The sequence below is a fragment of the Giraffa tippelskirchi genome, chromosome 6 (genome assembly GCF_054371585.1).
Source record: "Giraffa tippelskirchi isolate mGirTip1 chromosome 6, T2T-mGirTip1v1.2.pri, whole genome shotgun sequence".
NCBI classification, from domain to species: Eukaryota; Metazoa; Chordata; class Mammalia; order Artiodactyla; family Giraffidae; genus Giraffa; species Giraffa tippelskirchi.
The window spans coordinates 125,521,534-125,540,529 of record NC_137280.1 but is presented as its reverse complement, the minus strand read 5'-3'; the positions used below and the strand labels follow the sequence as shown (position 1 = coordinate 125,540,529).

The following is an 18,996-nucleotide window of genomic DNA, read 5'->3' as shown; positions in this document are numbered from 1 at the left end:
ACTGAAGCAGTTCCGAACAGAAAACAAGCAAAAGACAGATGCTTATGTAATAGTATCTTTGTATATACTTGAAATTAGTAGATTTTGCCTTAAAAATAATTCAGAATTCTCCTTCCCTCCTACAGATAGAAGGATGAGAAAACCTCTAGTCACTAATGTTTAGGGCTCCAAGTAATAGGATAAATACAGTGACTTTCCCCTCTTTCCTCTTCAAAAAAATAGGTCAGGTATGAGAGCAAGTGATAGAGGGAGCAGAATTTCCTTTTCTCTTATCAAGTATCTCCTTCTGTTAACTATAAAGAAGAGGATTTTGCATTCAAGGAAATTTGAAGGAATTTAGATAATGACTTGGATTTTTCTGATGAGTTCAGTGAGTCTCTCTCACACAATATATCACACAGTATTTTTTCTTTAAATTTTAAGGACTTCAAAGACTCACAGATAGGTAGATTTAAGGAACTAGACATAAGGAATAAATATAAGAGATGTACCAGTGAAATCAGTGAAGGAAGATACTTAGTAGTAGCTTTTTTGCATTAAAGAATGAATTAAGTGACTACCTACTTTAAATTTAATGTTTACTTATATATATCAAACATCTAAATATGTTAAATGAAGAATAAAAAAATGTAATGGGTAAATTTCATTAGATTAGAAAAGAGGTAAGAAATTGGCAAAAAGACTTTTGTTGTGAAGCATACAGCATACTCTCTCAACTTGGTGAATCTTAACTGGGTAAGATATTATGTCACATACCTATTCTCAAATCACCATTCCCCTTGAAGACTGGATATACAGCTTCCGGAGAGCTCTAATTATTCCAAAGCAACTCGTTAGACTTAAAAATGCAATATATTTTCATATAAATAAAAAAATTGCAAAGATGATGAAAAGGAGTAGATACTTAAATGGAACTCACCGCCATTAGAGTTTCGGGATGGGAAGTCGACTCACTGGAATTACAGAGTGGAAATAAGGCCCCAGACGAATCACCACAAAGTATATCATGTCCTGAACTCAACTGCTCACTACATTTTAGAAAATTAAACTCTGTCTTTCCAGTATGGGCAACGCACAGATTGTACGAATAAGGTAAAGTTCCCTCACTGTAGTTGGGAGGAACCACGGGTCCAGACTTGACACAGAGACCAGGCTTAAAGCAGCTCCAAGCAGCAGGGCTGGAGGAGCGTCGTAGGTGTAGAGCGACCGCCAGAATCACCGCGAGGAGGAAGAGCACCGAGATCAAGGCCAAGGCCACCACCAGGTAAAACTGCAGCTCAGCCTGGGGGTCAGAGGGCGCGGGCCGGTCACTGAGGTCCGGCAGCGCCTCCTGCAGGCTGTCGGCGAAAACCAGGAGCAGCGTGGCGGTGGCCGAGAGGGGCGGCTGTCCCCCATCGCGCACAGCGACCAGCAGGCGCTGGCGGGCCGCGTCCCTGTCGCCCAAGGCCCGCGCCGTGCGCACCTCGCCCGTGCGCAGCCCCACGCTGAAAAGTCCGGGCTCGCTGGCCTGCAGCACGTGATAGGACAGCCAGGCGTTGTGTCCAGAGTCTGCGTCCACCGCCACCACCTTGGTGACCAAGTAGCCGGGCTGCGCGGCGCGCGGCACCGTGTCGAAGAGCGCCGAGCCGTCGGGCCCCAGCGCCGGGTACAGCACCCTGGGCGCGTTGTCGTTGCGGTCGCCCACCAGCACGCGCAGGCTCACGTTGGCGCTGAGCGCGGGCGAGCCGTGGTCGCGGGCCTGCAGCGTCAGCTCGAAGGCGCGCAGCTGCTCGTGGTCGAAGGCGCGCTGCGCGAACACCACACCGCTCTGAGGATTCACGGACACGTAGGACAACAGCGCGTGCGGCTCCAGGTCGCTGGCCACGATGGAGTAGGAGACGTGGCCGTTGGGCCCTAGGTCAGGGTCAGAGGCCCTGATACGTGCAATGGAAGCTCCAGGCGGGTTGTTTTCTGCCACGTGGACGACGTAGGAGGCCTGGTGGAAAACCGGAGCATTGTCGTTGACATCAGTAATATGCAAGGTAACACTTGTATGGGTGCAGAGAGGCGGCTTGCCCTTGTCAGTGGCTATGATGGTGACATTGTACTCCGGGGTCTGCTCTCGGTCCAGGGTCCCGTCTGTTACCAACTTGTATGAATTTTTAGACGAAGAGATTATCTGAAAAGGTACTTCACCCTCTAATCGACAGTTAACCTCCCCATTCTCCCCAGAATCTCTGTCATGTATTTTGATCAAAGCAATCAGAGTTCCAGGCACTGTGTTTTCCAGAATCATTTCGACTAGCGAATGGAATGTAATATCTGGTCTGTTGTCATTTTCATCTTGAATGCTAATTTTAACTGTACACTGTGAAACCAGTCCTCCGCCATCCCTCCCTTCCACCACGATGGAATATTCCTTAATTTCTTCGAAATCCAGTGTTTTTAGCGTTGTAATTTCCCCATTCTTTGAATTCAGACTGAAGACTTGCCCGGTCCTGTAGAAGGAATAGGCAATTTCTGAGTTGACGCCCTCGTCCCGATCGGTGGCTGACACCTGCAACACAGTGGTGCCTGGGGGCACGTTTTCTCCAAGGCTGACTCGGTATACGTCCTGGCTAAATACCGGGGGGTTATCATTGGCATCAGTGACCTGGATCTGGAGCTCAATAGTGCCAGTTAGGGGTGGATCTCCACCGTCTGAGGCAGTCAGGACTAAACGATGGTAACTCTGTTGTTCCCGGTCTAAGGGTTTCTCCAATACCAGTTCCGGGAATTTACTATCATCTTGTTTTTCCTTATTTATCAACGAGAAACTAGGGCTAAGAGAAAGTTTATAAGTCTGCAGAGAGTTTAAGCCAATGTCTGCATCTTCCGCGACTTCTAATATAAATCGCGTGCCTGGCGGCGTTGACTCACTTATTTGCAGCTCGAAGGAATTTTGCGAGAAATTTGGCGTATGGTCATTGACATCCTCGATCTCTACATTCACGTGATAAAAGTTCAATGGATTTTCAGCAACAACCTCAAATTCCAGAGCACAAGCTGACTTCTTCCCGCATATCTGCTCCCGGTCTAGCCTGCTGCTCACAAGTAACTCCCCGCTCTCCGCGCTCACGGTGAAGTAAGGCTTCTCCGAACTGACGCGCAGTTTTCGAGTCGGTAACTCGTGGACACTGAGTCTCAGGTCCTTGGCGAGATTCCCCACCACCGAGCCCTCGGGCATCTCCTCGGGAATCCTGTAGTGGATCTGCTCAGAGAGCGCCAGGCTGAACAAAGACAGCAGGAACGGAAAGAGCACTGGCCGCCTCTCAGCCCAGCCGCTCTTCCCAGCGCCGCTCCCCATCCCTCTTGCTCCCCTCCTTAGTTTGCTCACCGGCTTGGAGACGCCGGATTACAAATAATGTCTATGTTGCAGTCGTCCGGAGCTCCCAACAGCTTTATGAGGTTCAGGGAGGGTTTCTTCTCTAGAGAAGGAAACGGTGGAAAGGCTTACGCTAGCGAGTCCGAGACAGGGAAAGTGAGCTGCGGCTGCGCGAGGAAGTCCCCTGTACCAAGTTCTCCACTTTGGCCAACAGCGGCGCCCAGAGTCCGCACTGGGAAACTGCAGCCCCTGCAGCTTCAGTTTAACCAGCTCTCACAGTTATAAACTTGGGGGCCTAACCTAACAAGCCATATTTTTATGTTAATATATTTAATATTTGAAATAATCAAGACTTATTTAAAGTCTTGTTTCTAAATTGTTAGAAATATCATGTTGGGTTTGTTTACAAAGTTAATATATATTGGTCCATTTATTTCACCATTCTGCAAACATACACTGAACTTTTGCTTTGTGCTAAGCACTGTCCTTGTCAGTGGCAATATAACAATGAATAAGACACAGGTCTTGCCCTCAGAGAGTTTGTTGTCCACTAATTCCATGAATCGTTTCTGTTTATTAGCTATGATATATAAAAAAAATTAAAGCTTCTTTCATTGATTCCTATGTTTACCCCACATGTCTACATAATCAGCGCTATTTCATGTCACATATATTAGAGAACATCAATACTGTTGAAAATTATTTTGTAAAGTTGTGTAATTTTGTACCAGTCTTCAAACATCTCCTCTGCATATCAACTCTCTTTACAAAATAATTTCTTTTTACTCTTCTAACTCAAGAAGTATTCATTCAAAAAAAACCTGTCCCTATGATGTAGCCAGAGATTATTTGGTGTACCTCCTATTTCATTTCTCAGAATTAACTGGCTTATGTCATACCCAACATCTTATATAAATTCACCCTTAAAATGTATTGAAATACTTGTCTGTCCTTCAATACAAAGTCACAAAGGGATATTCTAGTAGAATGCATTACTTCCTTATCTATGTATACATGTTATACTGAAGTAATGGCTTCAGAATTGAGGAACTGAGTTCATGGTAAATTTATTTACATAAATTCACTGAATATAGTGACATCTGTTCTAACTATTTTACTCCATTGGCTATCATTATTATTATTTGCTATTAGTGAATGCTTTCACCAAGAGTACTGGGGCAACTTTCCATTCACTTTTTAAATTTGCAAAGTGTCAGCGAAATAGTTGTCTCCACAAGTGACTGTACACCTAAACACTACAGAATATAAAGCTAATTCCTACCATTATCTATGGATTGGCACACAATCCCTCAGAAATGTCTTTTTAGTTGATAACAAATAATTCATTGTACTTTCCACTCTCATCTGATTATAAATCAACTGTTAGTTTTTTTTAAATGCTATAACAAGGGATGCAGAAGTCCAAATAGAATCATTTTTAATTGAACTGATTGGCTTGTTTAGAATTTCTGTACATGTAACTTCTTCTCTTAAAACTAACACTTTCAAACTCTAACCATGAGAACACAGCACATTTCACATGACTGTACAGTCAAAATAGCTCATTGGAATTCTAATGAAACGTGTTCTTCTGCATTTTACAAAGGTCACTTTCAACAATTTTAAGATGACATTTTATTTCAAATTTGATGGGGAGGGCAATGGCCATTTTAGGCTTTAGATGCCATGTCTCCATTGGTATGAGTCCTGGGTTACCAGTGACACACAAACAACATTTAGGAACCAGTCTTACCTACCACCACTCTTTAAAATATTTTTGCTTTGAAATACAAGAAGTATTAAAGCACTGATACAGACATAGGGCTCACAAAAGAGGTTTAAACTGAAGAACTTTTCAAGAACCTAGTTTTAGGTGAAATCCTAAGAATCCTAAAAGTTCTGAGATGTATTTTACTTTTACTAAACTAATACAAGGGTTTAGAAACCTCAATAATTTTTTTAAGTTCTAATTTATATATACCTTTATGTGTCTATACATATACATGTGTACACACACACATATATATTCCTATATAGAAAATAAACCAACCTTATGTGGTTGGATAGCTATTTCTTAAGTGAATAGATGATAATTATGGTAAAATATGAAAAGTTTTAAGAGGTTAAGAGTTCATATTTAAACAATCTTGTCTAAGCCTTTGGAAAGCAGATGAAACAATTACGATGATTAGAACTCAATTTTATTGTATCACTAACACAAACCCCAAACTCTGTGGTACACCTTAAAAGCTATCTTTAAACTTTCTTTACAATGCATGTTTCAAAACACAAATTGAATTTATAAAAAATTTAATTCCTCTAAGAAATAAACATAAACAATGAACCAAACTCACCTGAACAGAAGCAGCTTCATCTCTACATTCATGAAAATCTATGGATGTTAACAAGGAATCATTTTTCTCACAGCTGTCTTGGCTAATGAGCATGTCAGCATAGTTGGGCTGGGGGAAGATCATGTGACTCCTCCGAGAGTCAGAGGTAAGGGAGACTTCATGGGAATAGGTCTGCAGGAAAGCCTGTACTCCTTCCATGCCCACAAATCCTGAGGCTGGCAGGCCTGCTAATCTACCACTGGAAGCCTGGAGAAGTCTCGATTTGTGCCACTGCCATAGTCTGAGTGCCAGCAGCACGATGACAAAGGTAAGGAAGATGCAGGAAACGACAGCCACTGCCACCACCAGGTACAATGTGAGGTCTGAATCATCAGAGTTGGTTAGGGTCCTGATGCTACCCAGGTCGGTAAGGACATCTGGGATGCTATCTGCCACGGCCACGGTGAGTGTGACGGTGGCTGAGAGAGGGGGCTGCCCGTGGTCCTGGACTGTCACCACCAGGCTCTGCTTGAGCGCGTCTCTGTCCAGCAGGGCCCGCGCTGTGCACACCTCGCCCGTGTGCAGCCCCACTGTGAAGAGCCCTGGCTCACTGGCCTTGAGTAGGTGGTAGGACAGCCAGGCGTTCTGTCCTGAGTCTCTGTCCACTGCCACTACTTTGGTGACCAGGTAGCCTGGTTCTGCAGAGCGAGGTGCCAGCTCCACACCCGTGGAGCCATCTGTGGGAAGCATGGGGTACAGAATCTCTGGCGCATTGTCATTCTGGTCCAGTATGAACAGGCTCAGGGACACATTGCTGCTGAGTTGAGGGTCCCCACTGTCACTGGCTGTCACCAGTAGCTGTAAATCTCGGATCTGCTCATAGTCAAAGGAGTGCAGAGCATATAGGACGCCAGTGTCAGAGTTGATGGAGACATAAGAGGAGAGAGGCACCACCATGATGCTGCCTTTGGTCAAAGAATAAGTAACCTGGGCATTGCTGCCACTGTCAGGGTCATGAGCAGTCACAGAGAAGATGGAGGCACCTCTGGGGTTGTTCTCTGGGATATAGGCTGAGTAGGAGGCATGAGGGAAAATGGGTGGATTGTCATTGATGTCTGCCACTTGCAGGGCAATATGAATTTCAGTAGATAGAGGTGGGGTTCCTAGATCTGAGGCTGCCACTGTGATATTATACATAGAGATCTTTTCTCGGTCCAGATATTTCCAAGTCACCAATCTATAATAATTATCAATTGATTTTTCTAATTGAAAAGGTAAATTATCACGTGTATAACAGACAACTTGACCATTCTTTCCAGAGTCTCTGTCATGCACATTCAAGAAGGCAATTACTGTCCCAGGAAGAGTATTTTCCAGGACTGGGCTAAACAAAGATGTAATGGTCACTTCGGGTCTGTTGTCATTGACATCTTCCACTGAAATGAGTACTTTGGTCCGCCCCAGAAGTGCCCCCACATCTTCAGCTTGTATTTCCATGTCATAAAATGCACATTCTTCATAATCTAAACTCTTCGCTGTTGATATCTCGCCAGTATTTTCATTCAGCTGGAATAACGGAGATTGTTTTTCACTAATTTTCCAGAATTTATAAGCCACTTCCCCGTTGGTTCCTTCATCCGGGTCGCTAGCGCTTACGGTAAGCAGCCGGGTCCCCGGCGGCACATTCTCTGGGACTTTCACTCGGTAAATCGGTTGAGCAAAAACCGGGGCATTATCGTTTGTATCCAACACTGTCACTCGGATGTGCACTGTGCTGGAGCGACGCGGTTCGCCTCCGTCCGTGGCGATGAGGACCAGGTGGTGAGCAGCCTCCTCCTCGCGGTCCAGGGCGCGCTCCAGCACCAGTTCTGGGCTTCCAGCTCCGTCGTCTCCAGTTTGCATGTCCAGGGAGAAGTGGTTATTGGGGCTGAGCTGGTAGCTCTGCAGGGAATTCAAGCCCACATCCGGGTCCACAGCCTCTGGCAGTGGATAACGTGTTCCTGGCAAAGCGATTTCATTAATTTTTACTTCCAGATTTTCGACCTTGAATTTTGGGTTATTATCGTTGATGTCAGTGATTTCTATTTCTACTCCCCAAAGTTTCCCTTCATCCTCAACTAGGATGTTAATATTTACGAAACATCGCGCTCTCTGAGCGCAGAGCTCCTCCCGGTCTATCCTGCCCGCGGTGACCAAGCTGCCGCTTCGCGGATTTAGAGCAAAGAGCTGCGTCCTACCTCTGGAGACGATGCGGACTCCATGCTTAGAAAGCTCTTGTGACTCCAGTCCCAGGTCCTTGGAGATGTTACCCACGAAGGATCCTTTGTCGGTTTCTTCAGGCACAGAGTAGTGGATCTGCCCTCTCCCGATCTTCCCCAGCGCACCCAGCAGCGCGCACCGCAGTACCAGCTCGCAGCGTCCTCCGTAATTCTTTGGAGCGGCCATTGTTCTTTCGCTATGGAAGCCACTCAGAATCTTCACTGGGCATATATGTTTTGTTCACCTTGTTCCTGAAGCTATAGAGATCATCTTCTGGAAAGTTGGAGTGTCCCAAATTTAGGGATGGAATTTTGCCCCAGTCCTCCAGTTGGTTTGTGAGATCTGCGTATCTCTGTGAGGTGAGAGCCCTGAGTTTCCGGATGAGTTTTGGTTCCTTCATCTCCAAGTAGGTGAACAGCGGCGCTCAGAGTCCTAGGCAGTTACTGCAGTCGCTTATATTTGTAATATCCTATGCTAGATTGCTAGGGAAAAAATTACTACTTGTTTTTTATAGTCTGTTTGGAATAAACTATCCCTGAATTCATATTTAAAGGTATTTGCCAAGAAGTGTGGAATGAAGTACAGTTAAAGTCTTACAAAGTATTATTACATGACCAGATTTTGGGGTTTATGTCATATTAAATTACTCAAATTTCTGTAATGTATTTACTGTTTTAAAAGTAAAATTTTATTATGCTCTAAACATTATTGTTAATATCTTCAATATCTATTATCAACTAAGTAAGAACCCCACTCATTACTGGAAATTAATTCATTTTTAGACTAAAATACACCTATTGGAGATGACTGATTCAGAACTTGTTTTATTTAGTTTAAACCAATTAATCGATATAGTAAACTTTCTGTAGAGTTGTTACCCTTTAATTTTCTTTTGAAAATGCCATTTTAGTCACACAGTAGAGTTTTGAAATTAATATTGTGAAATTTTAATAGGATAAATGCTTTTACTTTCAAGTTATATCACAGACTATTTAAACTTTGTATAATTTCTATTTGAATAGAAAATACTTGAAAGGTTTAAATGAATATACAATTGAAAGCAAATTTCTATCTATTCTTCTGCCTATGAGAGAGGATTACATTTTAAAGCCAACTTAGTTAACTCTAAAGGTAAACAAATAGCTTAAAGGTAATTTTACCATAATTACTACTTTGATCAAAAGAATCACAAAAGTAAGAAATACATAATTATCACTAAGGAGTCAAAAAGTGCCAGTGCAAGAATAAATGTCTTTTTCTTTCAGCAGTTTGTAAAATGGCCATTAATTGAAGCAGTTACTAATGGAAGTATAGCAAAAGCCTGATACAATGTTTTGCTATCTTGTATATGTAACTGTATCCACTTGAGACTGTTAACCTGGTCTAAATTTGAAGATTTCAATATTCCGGTTTCTCCTAGAGATAGTATAATGACTAGAAGACCTCTAGCTATATTAATTTAGGTCTGCAGAAAAGACATTTCAAAAATTATGTAGGAGAAGTATGTGTAAGAGGAACAACAGAGGCCAAAACATTGTGTTTTCTTTGATGGAGGAGCCTATAGAGTGAGCATTATTGCAGATTAATCCTGAAAAACCTATGCTGCAAGTAAGGAGAACATGCTTTTATTTTCTGATGAGCATAGTGAACCTGTGCTGCACTTAGTCAAGTAAAATGATTTTACACACATATGTACGCACAGTACAATGAATACAATTACAGTAGGTACATCTACATAAAAATCTAGGTTAATCGACCTTATTCTAGTGCTTTTGAAGCAAAAGAGAAGTAGATATAGGAAATAAATTATCAGATTAGTATGGAAACAATAACAGCTAAATCAATTAAGAAAAATATCTAATTTTAGCTTGTTTTTAAGATTTATTTATATAATTGCCTACTTTTACACTTACAGTATGTCTAGTTGAAAAAATCATCATTTATTAATATCTAGAAAGAAAAATTTAGAGAAAAATCTCAGTAGCTTTATGGGAGACCATATAACATTGCCGAAAGTTTCCCTTATGGAAAAAAACCACAACTTCACTGCTTTATAATATGAACATCGTAAGACACCACTAAAAGACACATAATTTCTCTGACTTCAACCTCCCTTGAAGAATGGTATAACAGCTTTTTGACTGATTACTACTTTCTTAAGACAATGTTTAGATCTAAAATTTGTATAGATGCATTTGGAGACATTTTATGTTTGGCTCCAGACCACTACAATAAAGAGAACAGCATAATAAAGTGGGTCATGAAAGTTTTGGTTTCCCAGTGTGTATAAAAGTTATATTTTAAATGTGCAATAGCATTATATCTTTAAAAAGTACATACCTTAATTAAAAATACTTTATTGCTAAAAAACACTAACCATCACTGGAGCCTTTGGTGGGTCAAACATAATCTTTTTGTAATGATAACATCAAAGATCACTGATTATAGATCACCACAGGGATTCCCTGGTGGCTCAGATGATGAAGAATCTGCCTGCAATGAAGGAGACCAGGGTTCAATCCCTGGGTAGGGAAGATCCCTTGGAGAAGAGAAATGACTACTCACTCCAACATTCTTGTCTGGAGAATTCCAGGGACAGAGGAGCCTGGTGGTCTATAGTCTTGGGTCCATGGGGTTGCAGAGTGGGACACGACTGAGGGACTAACACTTTTACACTTTCACTTTCACATGAGTACTATAATTTTAAAAGTTTGAAATATTTTGAGATTTACCAAACTGTAACACAGACACATGAAGTGAGGAAATGCTGTTGTACAAATGGTGCCTATGGACTTGATTGACTCAGGCTTGCCACAAATCATCAATGTGAAAAAAACAAAACAAAATAAAACCAGAGTATCTTCAAAGTGCAATGAAGCAAACTGAACTAAAACAGAGATGTGCCAGTTTTTTCCTGTGAATATGGAGAACTGTCAACACAATAAAAAGCAGGTTATACTTACAGGAAACTCACCTGATGAGAAGTCGACTCACTGGAATTACAAAATGGAAATAAAGCTCCAGATGAATCACCAGAAAGTATGTTTTGTCCTGAACTCAACTGCTCACTACATTTGAGAAAATTAAACTCTGTCTTTCCAGTATGGGCAACGCACAGATTGTACGAATAAGGTAAAGTTCCTTCACTGTAGCTGGGGAGAACCCCAGGTCTAGACTTGATACAGAGACCAGGCTTAAAGCAGCTCCAAGCAGCAGGGCTGGAGGAGCGTCGTAGGTGTAGAGCGACCGCCAGAATCACTGCCAGGAGGAAGAGCACCGAGATCAAGGCCAAGGCCACCACCAGGTAAAACTGCAGCTCAGCCTGGGGGTCAGAGGGCGCGGGCCGGTCACTGAGGTCCGGCAGCGCCTCCTGCAGGCTGTCGGCGAAAACCAGGAGCAGCGTGGCGGTGGCCGAGAGGGGCGGCTGTCCCCCATCGCGCACAGCGACCAGCAGGCGCTGGCGGGCCGCGTCCCTGTCGCCCAAGGCCCGCGCCGTGCGCACCTCGCCCGTGCGCAGCCCCACGCTGAACAGTCCGGGCTCGCTGGCCTGCAGCACGTGGTAAGACAGCCAGGCGTTGTGTCCAGAGTCTGCGTCCACCGCCACCACCTTGGTGACCAGGTAGCCGGGCTGCGCGGCGCGCGGCACCGTGTCGAAGAGCGCCGAGCCGTCGGGCCCCAGCGCCGGGTACAGCACCCTGGGCGCGTTGTCGTTGCGGTCGCCCACCAGCACGCGCAGGCTCACGTTGGCGCTGAGCGCGGGCGAGCCGTGGTCGCGGGCCTGCAGCGTCAGCTCGAAGGCGCGCAGCTGCTCGTGGTCGAAGGCGCGCTGCGCGAACAGCACGCCGCTCTGCGGGTTCACGGACACGTAGGACGACAGCGCGCGCGGCTCCAGGTCGCTGGCCACGATGGAGTAGGAGACCCGGCCATTGGGTCCCAGGTCGGGGTCGGAGGCGCTTACTTGAGTGATGGAGGTACCAGGAGGGTTGTTCTCTGCTACATGGACCACATAGGAAGCCCGTTCAAAAACTGGCATGTTGTCGTTTACATCACCGATGTGCAGCGTGATGCTCGAGCTGGAGGAGAGCGGTGGCTTGCCTTTGTCAGTGGCTGTGATGGTGATGTTATACCCAGGGGTCTGTTCGCGGTCTAGAACTCCGTCTGTAACTAATTTATATGTATTTCTTGAAGAAGTCAGTATTTTAAATGGAACATCGCCTTCCAATTTACAAATAACCTCTCCATTGTGTCCAGAATCCTTGTCTCGGATTTTGAGCAAAGCAATGTGTGTTCCCAGCTTGGTGTCCTCCATAATAAAATCCGGTAGAGATTGGAATATCACTTCTGGGACATTGTCATTTATGTCTAGTACCTCTATCTCCACTGTACACTGAGCAATCATTCCTCCACCATCCTTTGCTTCCAAAACTATGGAATATTCTTTCACTTCCTCAAAATCTAATGTATTTAGAATAATAATTTCCCCAGTATTAGAATTCAGGTCAAACTGGGTAATCCGGCCTGCTTCAGTGAAAGAGAAAGTGATCTCGGCATTGACACCCTCATCTTGGTCAGTGGCCATTACTCTAAGCACAGTGGTACCTGGAAGCACGTTTTCTGGAAGCTCCACCCTGTATAGTTCTTGGCTGAACACTGGAGGGTTATCGTTGGCATCAGTCACCAGGACTTGTATCTGTGCAGTACTGCTCAGGGGTGGATCCCCGAAGTCCAAGGCCGTCAAGGTCAAGTGGTAGGATTTCTGTTTTTCCCTGTCTAAAGGTGTCATCAGTACCAGCTCAGGGTATTTACTGCCATCCAATTTCTCTTTAATCACAAGTGAGAAATGATCATCAGGACTGAGCTGGTAATTCTGTAGGGAATTGGTACCAATATCTGCATCATGGGCAGATCCTAAAATAAATCGTGCCCCGGACTTTGTGGACTCACTTATCTGTAGCTCAAAGGAATTTTGAGAGAATTTTGGCGTGTGGTCATTGACATCCTCGATCTCTACATTCACGTGATAAAAGTTCAATGGATTTTCAGCAACAACCTCAAATTCCAGAGCACAAGCTGACTTCTTCCCGCATATCTGCTCCCGGTCTAGCCTGCTGCTCACAAGTAACTCCCCGCTCTCCGCGCTCACGGTGAAGTAAGGCTTCTCCGAACTGACGCGCAGTTTTCGAGTCGGTAACTCGTGGACACTGAGTCTCAGGTCCTTGGCGAGATTCCCCACCACCGAGCCCTCGGGCATCTCCTCGGGAATCCTGTAGTGGATCTGCTCAGAGAGCGCCAGGCTGAACAAAGACAGCAGGAACGGAAAGAGCACTGACCGCCTCTCAGCCCAGCCGCTCTTCCCAGTGCCGCTCCCCATCCCTCTTACTCTCCCCCTTAGTTTGCTCACCGGCTTGGAGACGCCAGATTACAAATAATGTCTATGTTGCAGTCGTCCGGAGCTCCCAACAGCTTTATTTTTGGCGTGAGGGTCAGGCAGGGTTTCTTCTCCAGAGGAGGAATCGGTGGAAAGACTCAACACTAGCGAGTCTTGAGACAGGGAAAGTGCTCTGCGGCTGCGCGACGGGATCGCCAGCACCAAGCTCTCCACTTTGGCCAACAGCGGCGCCCAGAGTCCGCCCTGGGAAACTGCAGCCCCTGCTGCTTCAGTTTAACCAGCTACCGTAATTGCTACCGTATACCCAGCTGAAAAATCATTTTTTAAAGACGTCAGTATGTTTAATAACACGCTTCCCAGGTGGCTCAGCGGTAAAGAATCCACCTGTCATGCTCGAGGCGCGTGTTTGACTCCTGGGTCGGGAAGATCCCCTGGGGAAGGAAATGGCAACCCATTCCAGTATTCTTGTCTGGGAAATCCTATGAACAGAGGAATCCGTGGTGTCAAAAGAGTTGGACACGACTTAGCGACTGAGTACGCATGCATATTTGGTAACGTTTAACTCGTACTATTAGAAGCGTCATTATCCCAACTTCCCAGGTTTTTAGGTCAATTGGTAGGTTTAATATACAAACATCTATACGCTGACATAATTACTCTCCAACCTTCAAATCCACATTAGTAATAAGATGATAACTATAACACACATTTGGCTTAAAGGATCTCAGATCATAGCTGTTGTGAATACTCATTAATTAGCAACATATTGCATAAGGTTTCATCTTTCTTTCTTTGTCGCCCTTTTCCTTACTCTTCCTTACTTTTTTTGTACCTAATTCATTTCCATTTTTCCCCCCAGAAGGCAACAGCAATGGTGAAATTACGTCTTTCAAAAGGCACAATTTATACTTCCCTCTCTTGTTCCAAAATAATTTTATCAACTTCTTTATAGTAACATTTGGTTTTCAATTCTGATATCTCACTTAAAGAAATGATGATAGCCTTTCAGAAAAGAGCCTATCCTTCTCCTTCCCATTGCATGATTATTTTCCTGGGTATAAAATTCAACATGAGTCTCCAAAACTACCAGGGGAACAATATATTTTGCTTTGCATCACAAACTCACTAAGCATGGTATATTGTACTGAGGCACTTGTTCCCACTTCTGTACTTATCACATCCCATAATGACAGTTGAAGGAAACAGTCCCTAAAAAATGTATAATAGCTCACTGACTTTAGTGATGATCTCTCCCCGTTGTTTGAAAGTATTTTTAATAATTAATAAATTTACTTGGAGGGCTCTTTTTCAAAATATCTGATAACCACATTTCTGCCCCACAGAATGTAACACTGTCCTCTCCTGCAAGTGACTGTACATCTGAATGTTACAGAATGCATGAAATGTACTTCCACAGGATTGCACAGATCTTTAGATGCAAACCACCACCTTATAGCAGAAAAACATATGCTAGACATTATGCTAGAAAAAAATTGTTCGCTTAACACTCAAAAGGCCCCAATAAACAAGACTACTTTGTTATCAACTACTTCCTGATACTAGTCAACTGCTGTATTGAGTTTTACTAAAATGTTATATAACAAGTGAAGATGTAGTTAATTACAGATTAAATTGTCTCTAACTGAATTTTTCAACAGACCCAATAAGTAAAATTCACTGCCGCTATAGGACTTGAGTGTATGACATGGTTGGTTCATAAAGGCAGCATCCCAACTCCCCCACCTGTAGAGCCCACATACACACTTTGCATGACTGCATCACTAAAACAACACATCAGAATTTGGGTTAAAAACATACAATGGCCTATTTCACAAGTGTTACTTATAACACTTAACACTATTTGATATCTCATTTTATTGATTTTGGATCTTTAGTATGCCATTAGACTCCACATCTGTTGTTGATAAAGACCTTAGTGAAGCCTGACACATAAATTTCATCCTTTAAGCATCAACAAAACTTCTACCAGAATCTGGCTTTAATAGGTGATTAAAGTTTAAAATTGTCAAGAGCAACTGAGATGTTTCAAGGGCATCAAAGAGAGGTACATGGAAGTGGAAGCAGGGCACAGGAAAAAAAATTTGCAGACTGAAAATTTCTTCAACAACCTTCTACAGATCTAATCTAAAGAGAATCCTGAGAAGGCTGAGGTGTACTTTCTTGCTAACCTTGTGCAATAAGACTTAACAATTCATTCTCATTTATAAAATACATGAATTAATAACACCATGAGGAACATAAATACAAGACAAAAAAATGTGACTATCTGCTTATTCACAATCTTGTCCATATGCTTTCACTGTAAATATGGTACTAAAACACTCTGTCAATAAGTGCTCCATATTAAAAAAAATCACCACTGAAATAAACAATTAATCTTGCTTTATCACTTGAAAGTTTTAACTCCATCTTCAGATCACTTATTTCGCAAAACAATAACATTTACACAAAATATAATTTCTCGATGATATAAAGATGAATGAATGACTGAACTCACCTGAATATTTTGGGCTTCATCCCTACATTCACGAAAATCTATGGATGTTAACAAGGGATCCTTTTTCTCATAGCTCTCCTGGCTAATGAGCGTGTCTGCGTAGTTGGGTTGCGGGAAGATCACGTGACTCCTTCGAGAGTCTGCGGTGAGCGAGACCTCGTGCGAATAGGTCTGCAGGAAAGCCCGCACCCCGTCCACGCCCACAAACTGAGAGGCTGGTACACCTCCGGGGACACCTCCCGAAGCTTGCAGCACGTGAGACCTGTGCCAACGCCTCAGTCTGAGGCCCAGTAGCACGATAACAAAGGCAAGGAAGACGCAGGACACCACAGCCACAGCCACCACCAGGTACAGCGTGAGGCCTGAAGCATCCGAGTCGTGCGTGACCTCCAGGCTGCCCAGGTCCGCCAGGACATCTGGGATGCTGTCGGCCACAGCCACTGTGAGCGTGACAGTGGCCGAGAGAGGGGGCTGCCCATGATCCTGGACCGCCACCACCAGGCTCTGCTTGAGAGCGTCTCTGTCCAGCAGGGCCCGCACTGTGCGCACCTCGCCCGTGTGCAGCCCCACCATGAAGAGCCCTGGCTCACTGGCCTTGAGCAGACGGTAGGACAGCCAGGCATTCTGTCCTGAGTCTCTGTCCACTGCCACCACCTTGGTGACCAGGTAGCCAGGCTCTGCAGAGCGGGGTGCCAGCTCCACACCAGTAGAACCGTCAGTGGGGAGGGCAGGGTATAGAATCTCAGGTGTGTTGTCATTCTGGTCCAGCACAAATATGCTCAGAGACACATTGCTGCTGAGTGGTGGGTCCCCACTGTCACTTGCAGTCACTCTCAACCGGAGGTCCCGAAACTGCTCATAGTCGAAGGAGTGCAGTGCATATAGGACACCAGTATCAGAGTTGATGGAGATGTAAGAGGACACAGATGGCCCCTGGAGAGTATCATCAGATAGGGAGTATGTGACACGGGCGTTTTCATTGCTGTCAGGGTCATGTGCAGTCACAGAGAAAATGGAGGTGCCTCTGGGGTTATTCTCAGGCACATAGACAAAGTACGAGGAGTGGGGGAAGGCAGGTGGGTTGTCGTTGGTGTCTGCCACATTCATGGAGATGTGAGTTTCCGTGGACAAGGGTGGGCTTCCACCATCTGTGGCTGTCAGCGTGATGTTATATGCAGAGAATTTTTCCCGGTCTAGGTTTTCTGCTGTCATCAATCTGTAATAGTTGTCTATAGATCTTTCTAATTTAAAAGGCAGATCTTCTGAAATAGTGCAGGTCACCTGGCCATTCTTCCCAGAATCTCGGTCTTGAAGGTAAAGAAGCGCCACTACTGTTCCAGGAGGAGTGTCTTCGGGGATGGAGCTGCTTACAGATGTTACAGTCACTTCCGGGGCATTGTCATTCACATCTAAAATTGTGATCAGTACTTTAGCCCTTGTCATACTACCTGGACCATCCTGAGCTTGAACTTCCATTTCATAGTAGCCAGATTCTTCATAATCTAGGCCATCTAGAGTTGATAATTCTCCTGTGTGGGAGTTCAGCTGGAATAGCTGTAGAATTTTTGGAGTTATTTTCGGAAAAGAGTATGTCACTTCCCCGTTCACTCCCTCATCCAGATCTATAGCACTTACTGTGAGCAGTCTTGTGCCCACTGGCACGTTCTCAGGGACAGTTACTTGGTACTGGGGCAAAGAGAAGATTGGCGCATGATCATTCACGTCCACCACCGTTACTTGGACACGGGCGGTTCCGGATCGTGGTGGGTCACCGCCGTCAGAGGCGGTGAGGAAGAGGTGGTGAGTTGCCACTTCTTCCCGGTCCAGTACCTGCTCCAGCACTAATTCCGGATATTTAGTTCCATCCTCTCCAGTGTGCACAACCAGGGAGAAGTGGCGATTGGGGCTGAGGTGGTAGCTCTGGAGAGAGTTCGTGCCCACATCCGGATCCCTAGCCTCATTTAACGGAAATCGCACCCCAGGGGCTGTATTCTCCATTATTTTAACATTCATTTCTTCCGTCAAGAATTTAGGAGCGTTGTCATTAATATCCATTATTTCCACCTCTATACGATAAAGATTCATTTTATCTTCCACCAGGATGTTAAAGTTCACCAGACACCGCGCGCTCTGGGCGCAGAGCTCCTCCCGGTCTATCCTGCCCGCAGTGACCAAGCTGCCGCTTCGCGGATTCAGAGAGAAGAGCTGCGTCCTACCTCTGGAGACGATGCGGACCCCGCGCTCCACCAGGTCCTTGGGCTCCAGTCCCAGATCCTTGGCGATATTACCGACAAAAGACCCCGTCTCTGCCTCCTCCGGCACGGAGTAGAGAATCTCTCCAGCCCAGACTTCGCTCTGGGTCCCCAGGAGGATGGAGAGCAGGATGAATGCTCTGTAGTCCCCATCCCTCTGCCGAGCCGCCATTCTTGTCCTGCTGATCTTTAGACACTGGCCTATCTCCTGTTGTATTTCTGGATGCCAGGACGTCTGCGTGAAGCCCTGTGTATTCGGAAAAGAAGCCCAGAATCCAGTGGTATAGAGGCCTGAATTTAGTGCAGCTTGGAAGAGAGTTTATCTCAATCTGGCTTTTCTTTGTGCTGTAAAAGCTCAGTGGTTCCGGCGGATCTTGTGAACCATTTTTCCCCTGGTTGGTGAACAGCGGCGCTCAGAGTCCTTACTAAGCTACTGCACCATACTGAAGCAAAATAACTGATTTTTCAGAATGTTGTTTTACCCTTTGAAATTCTTTCATTTCTTCAACTCATACATCTATGATATCATTTAAAATAAATTTTAAGAAACTGTGACTTAATGTAACAATGTTCATGGATGGGTGTTTATTAATCCCAGATACTTTCTTTTAAATTCTCTGCTCTGCATTGGAACTTTGAAATGATTCTTAGACACTGCCTCACACTTCAGTTCACATAGATAAAAATCAGTCACGCAGATAAAACAAGTAAATTTATTTTTAAAAGGTGTCCGTATATGTAAGATATTATGTAGAAACATTTATACTAGCATATTTAAATTAATTCAATAATACTGAACATATTCTATGTTCTAGATACAACTATGTAATAAGGCAGAGTCTATTTTATCTTTAATATACAGAGGAGTAATGTAATAACTTTTTATTGAATGAAACCTTAGA

The 18,996-nt window shown here is 44.4% G+C and overlaps 5 protein-coding genes across 5 annotated transcripts in view; all 5 read right to left on the bottom strand.

Annotated features, from left to right (window-relative positions):
* The window catches only part of PCDHGC3 (protocadherin gamma subfamily C, 3), a 110,442-nt gene extending 109,512 nt beyond the window's left edge, over window positions 1-930 (bottom strand). Inside the window, exon 1 of the mRNA XM_081501085.1 lies at window positions 920-930. Within this exon, the coding sequence (XP_081357211.1) occupies window positions 920-925 (6 nt within the window). The 5' untranslated portion in view covers window positions 926-930. The remainder of the gene's footprint in view (window positions 1-919) is intronic.
* Window positions 925-3,325, bottom strand: LOC145510927 (protocadherin gamma-B5-like). The gene is made up of 2 exons (XM_081503105.1): window positions 1,108-3,325; window positions 925-953 (listed from the first exon to the last, which is right to left on the bottom strand). The coding sequence occupies exons 1-2, from the start codon at window positions 3,323-3,325 to the stop codon at window positions 925-927; spliced, it is 2,247 nt and encodes a 748-aa protein (XP_081359231.1).
* A 26-nt stretch (window positions 3,326-3,351) lies between these two features.
* Window positions 3,352-10,780, bottom strand: LOC145510926 (protocadherin gamma-A8-like). The gene is made up of 2 exons (XM_081503103.1): window positions 5,694-10,780; window positions 3,352-3,446 (listed from the first exon to the last, which is right to left on the bottom strand). Exons 1-2 carry the CDS (start codon window positions 8,119-8,121, stop codon window positions 3,352-3,354), a joined length of 2,523 nt encoding a protein of 840 aa, XP_081359229.1. The 5' UTR covers window positions 8,122-10,780.
* Window positions 10,781-10,894: 114 nt separating this feature from the next.
* LOC145510301 (protocadherin gamma-B4-like) lies at window positions 10,895-13,492 on the bottom strand. Its single transcript, XM_081501095.1, has one exon. It carries the CDS (start codon window positions 13,304-13,306, stop codon window positions 10,895-10,897), a length of 2,412 nt encoding a protein of 803 aa, XP_081357221.1. The 5' UTR covers window positions 13,307-13,492.
* Window positions 13,493-15,761: 2,269 nt separating this feature from the next.
* On the bottom strand, window positions 15,762-18,650 carry LOC145510925 (protocadherin gamma-A7-like). The gene has a single exon (XM_081503102.1). It carries the CDS (start codon window positions 18,264-18,266, stop codon window positions 15,762-15,764), a length of 2,505 nt encoding a protein of 834 aa, XP_081359228.1. The 5' UTR covers window positions 18,267-18,650.
* Window positions 18,651-18,996: the final 346 nt, after the last annotated feature.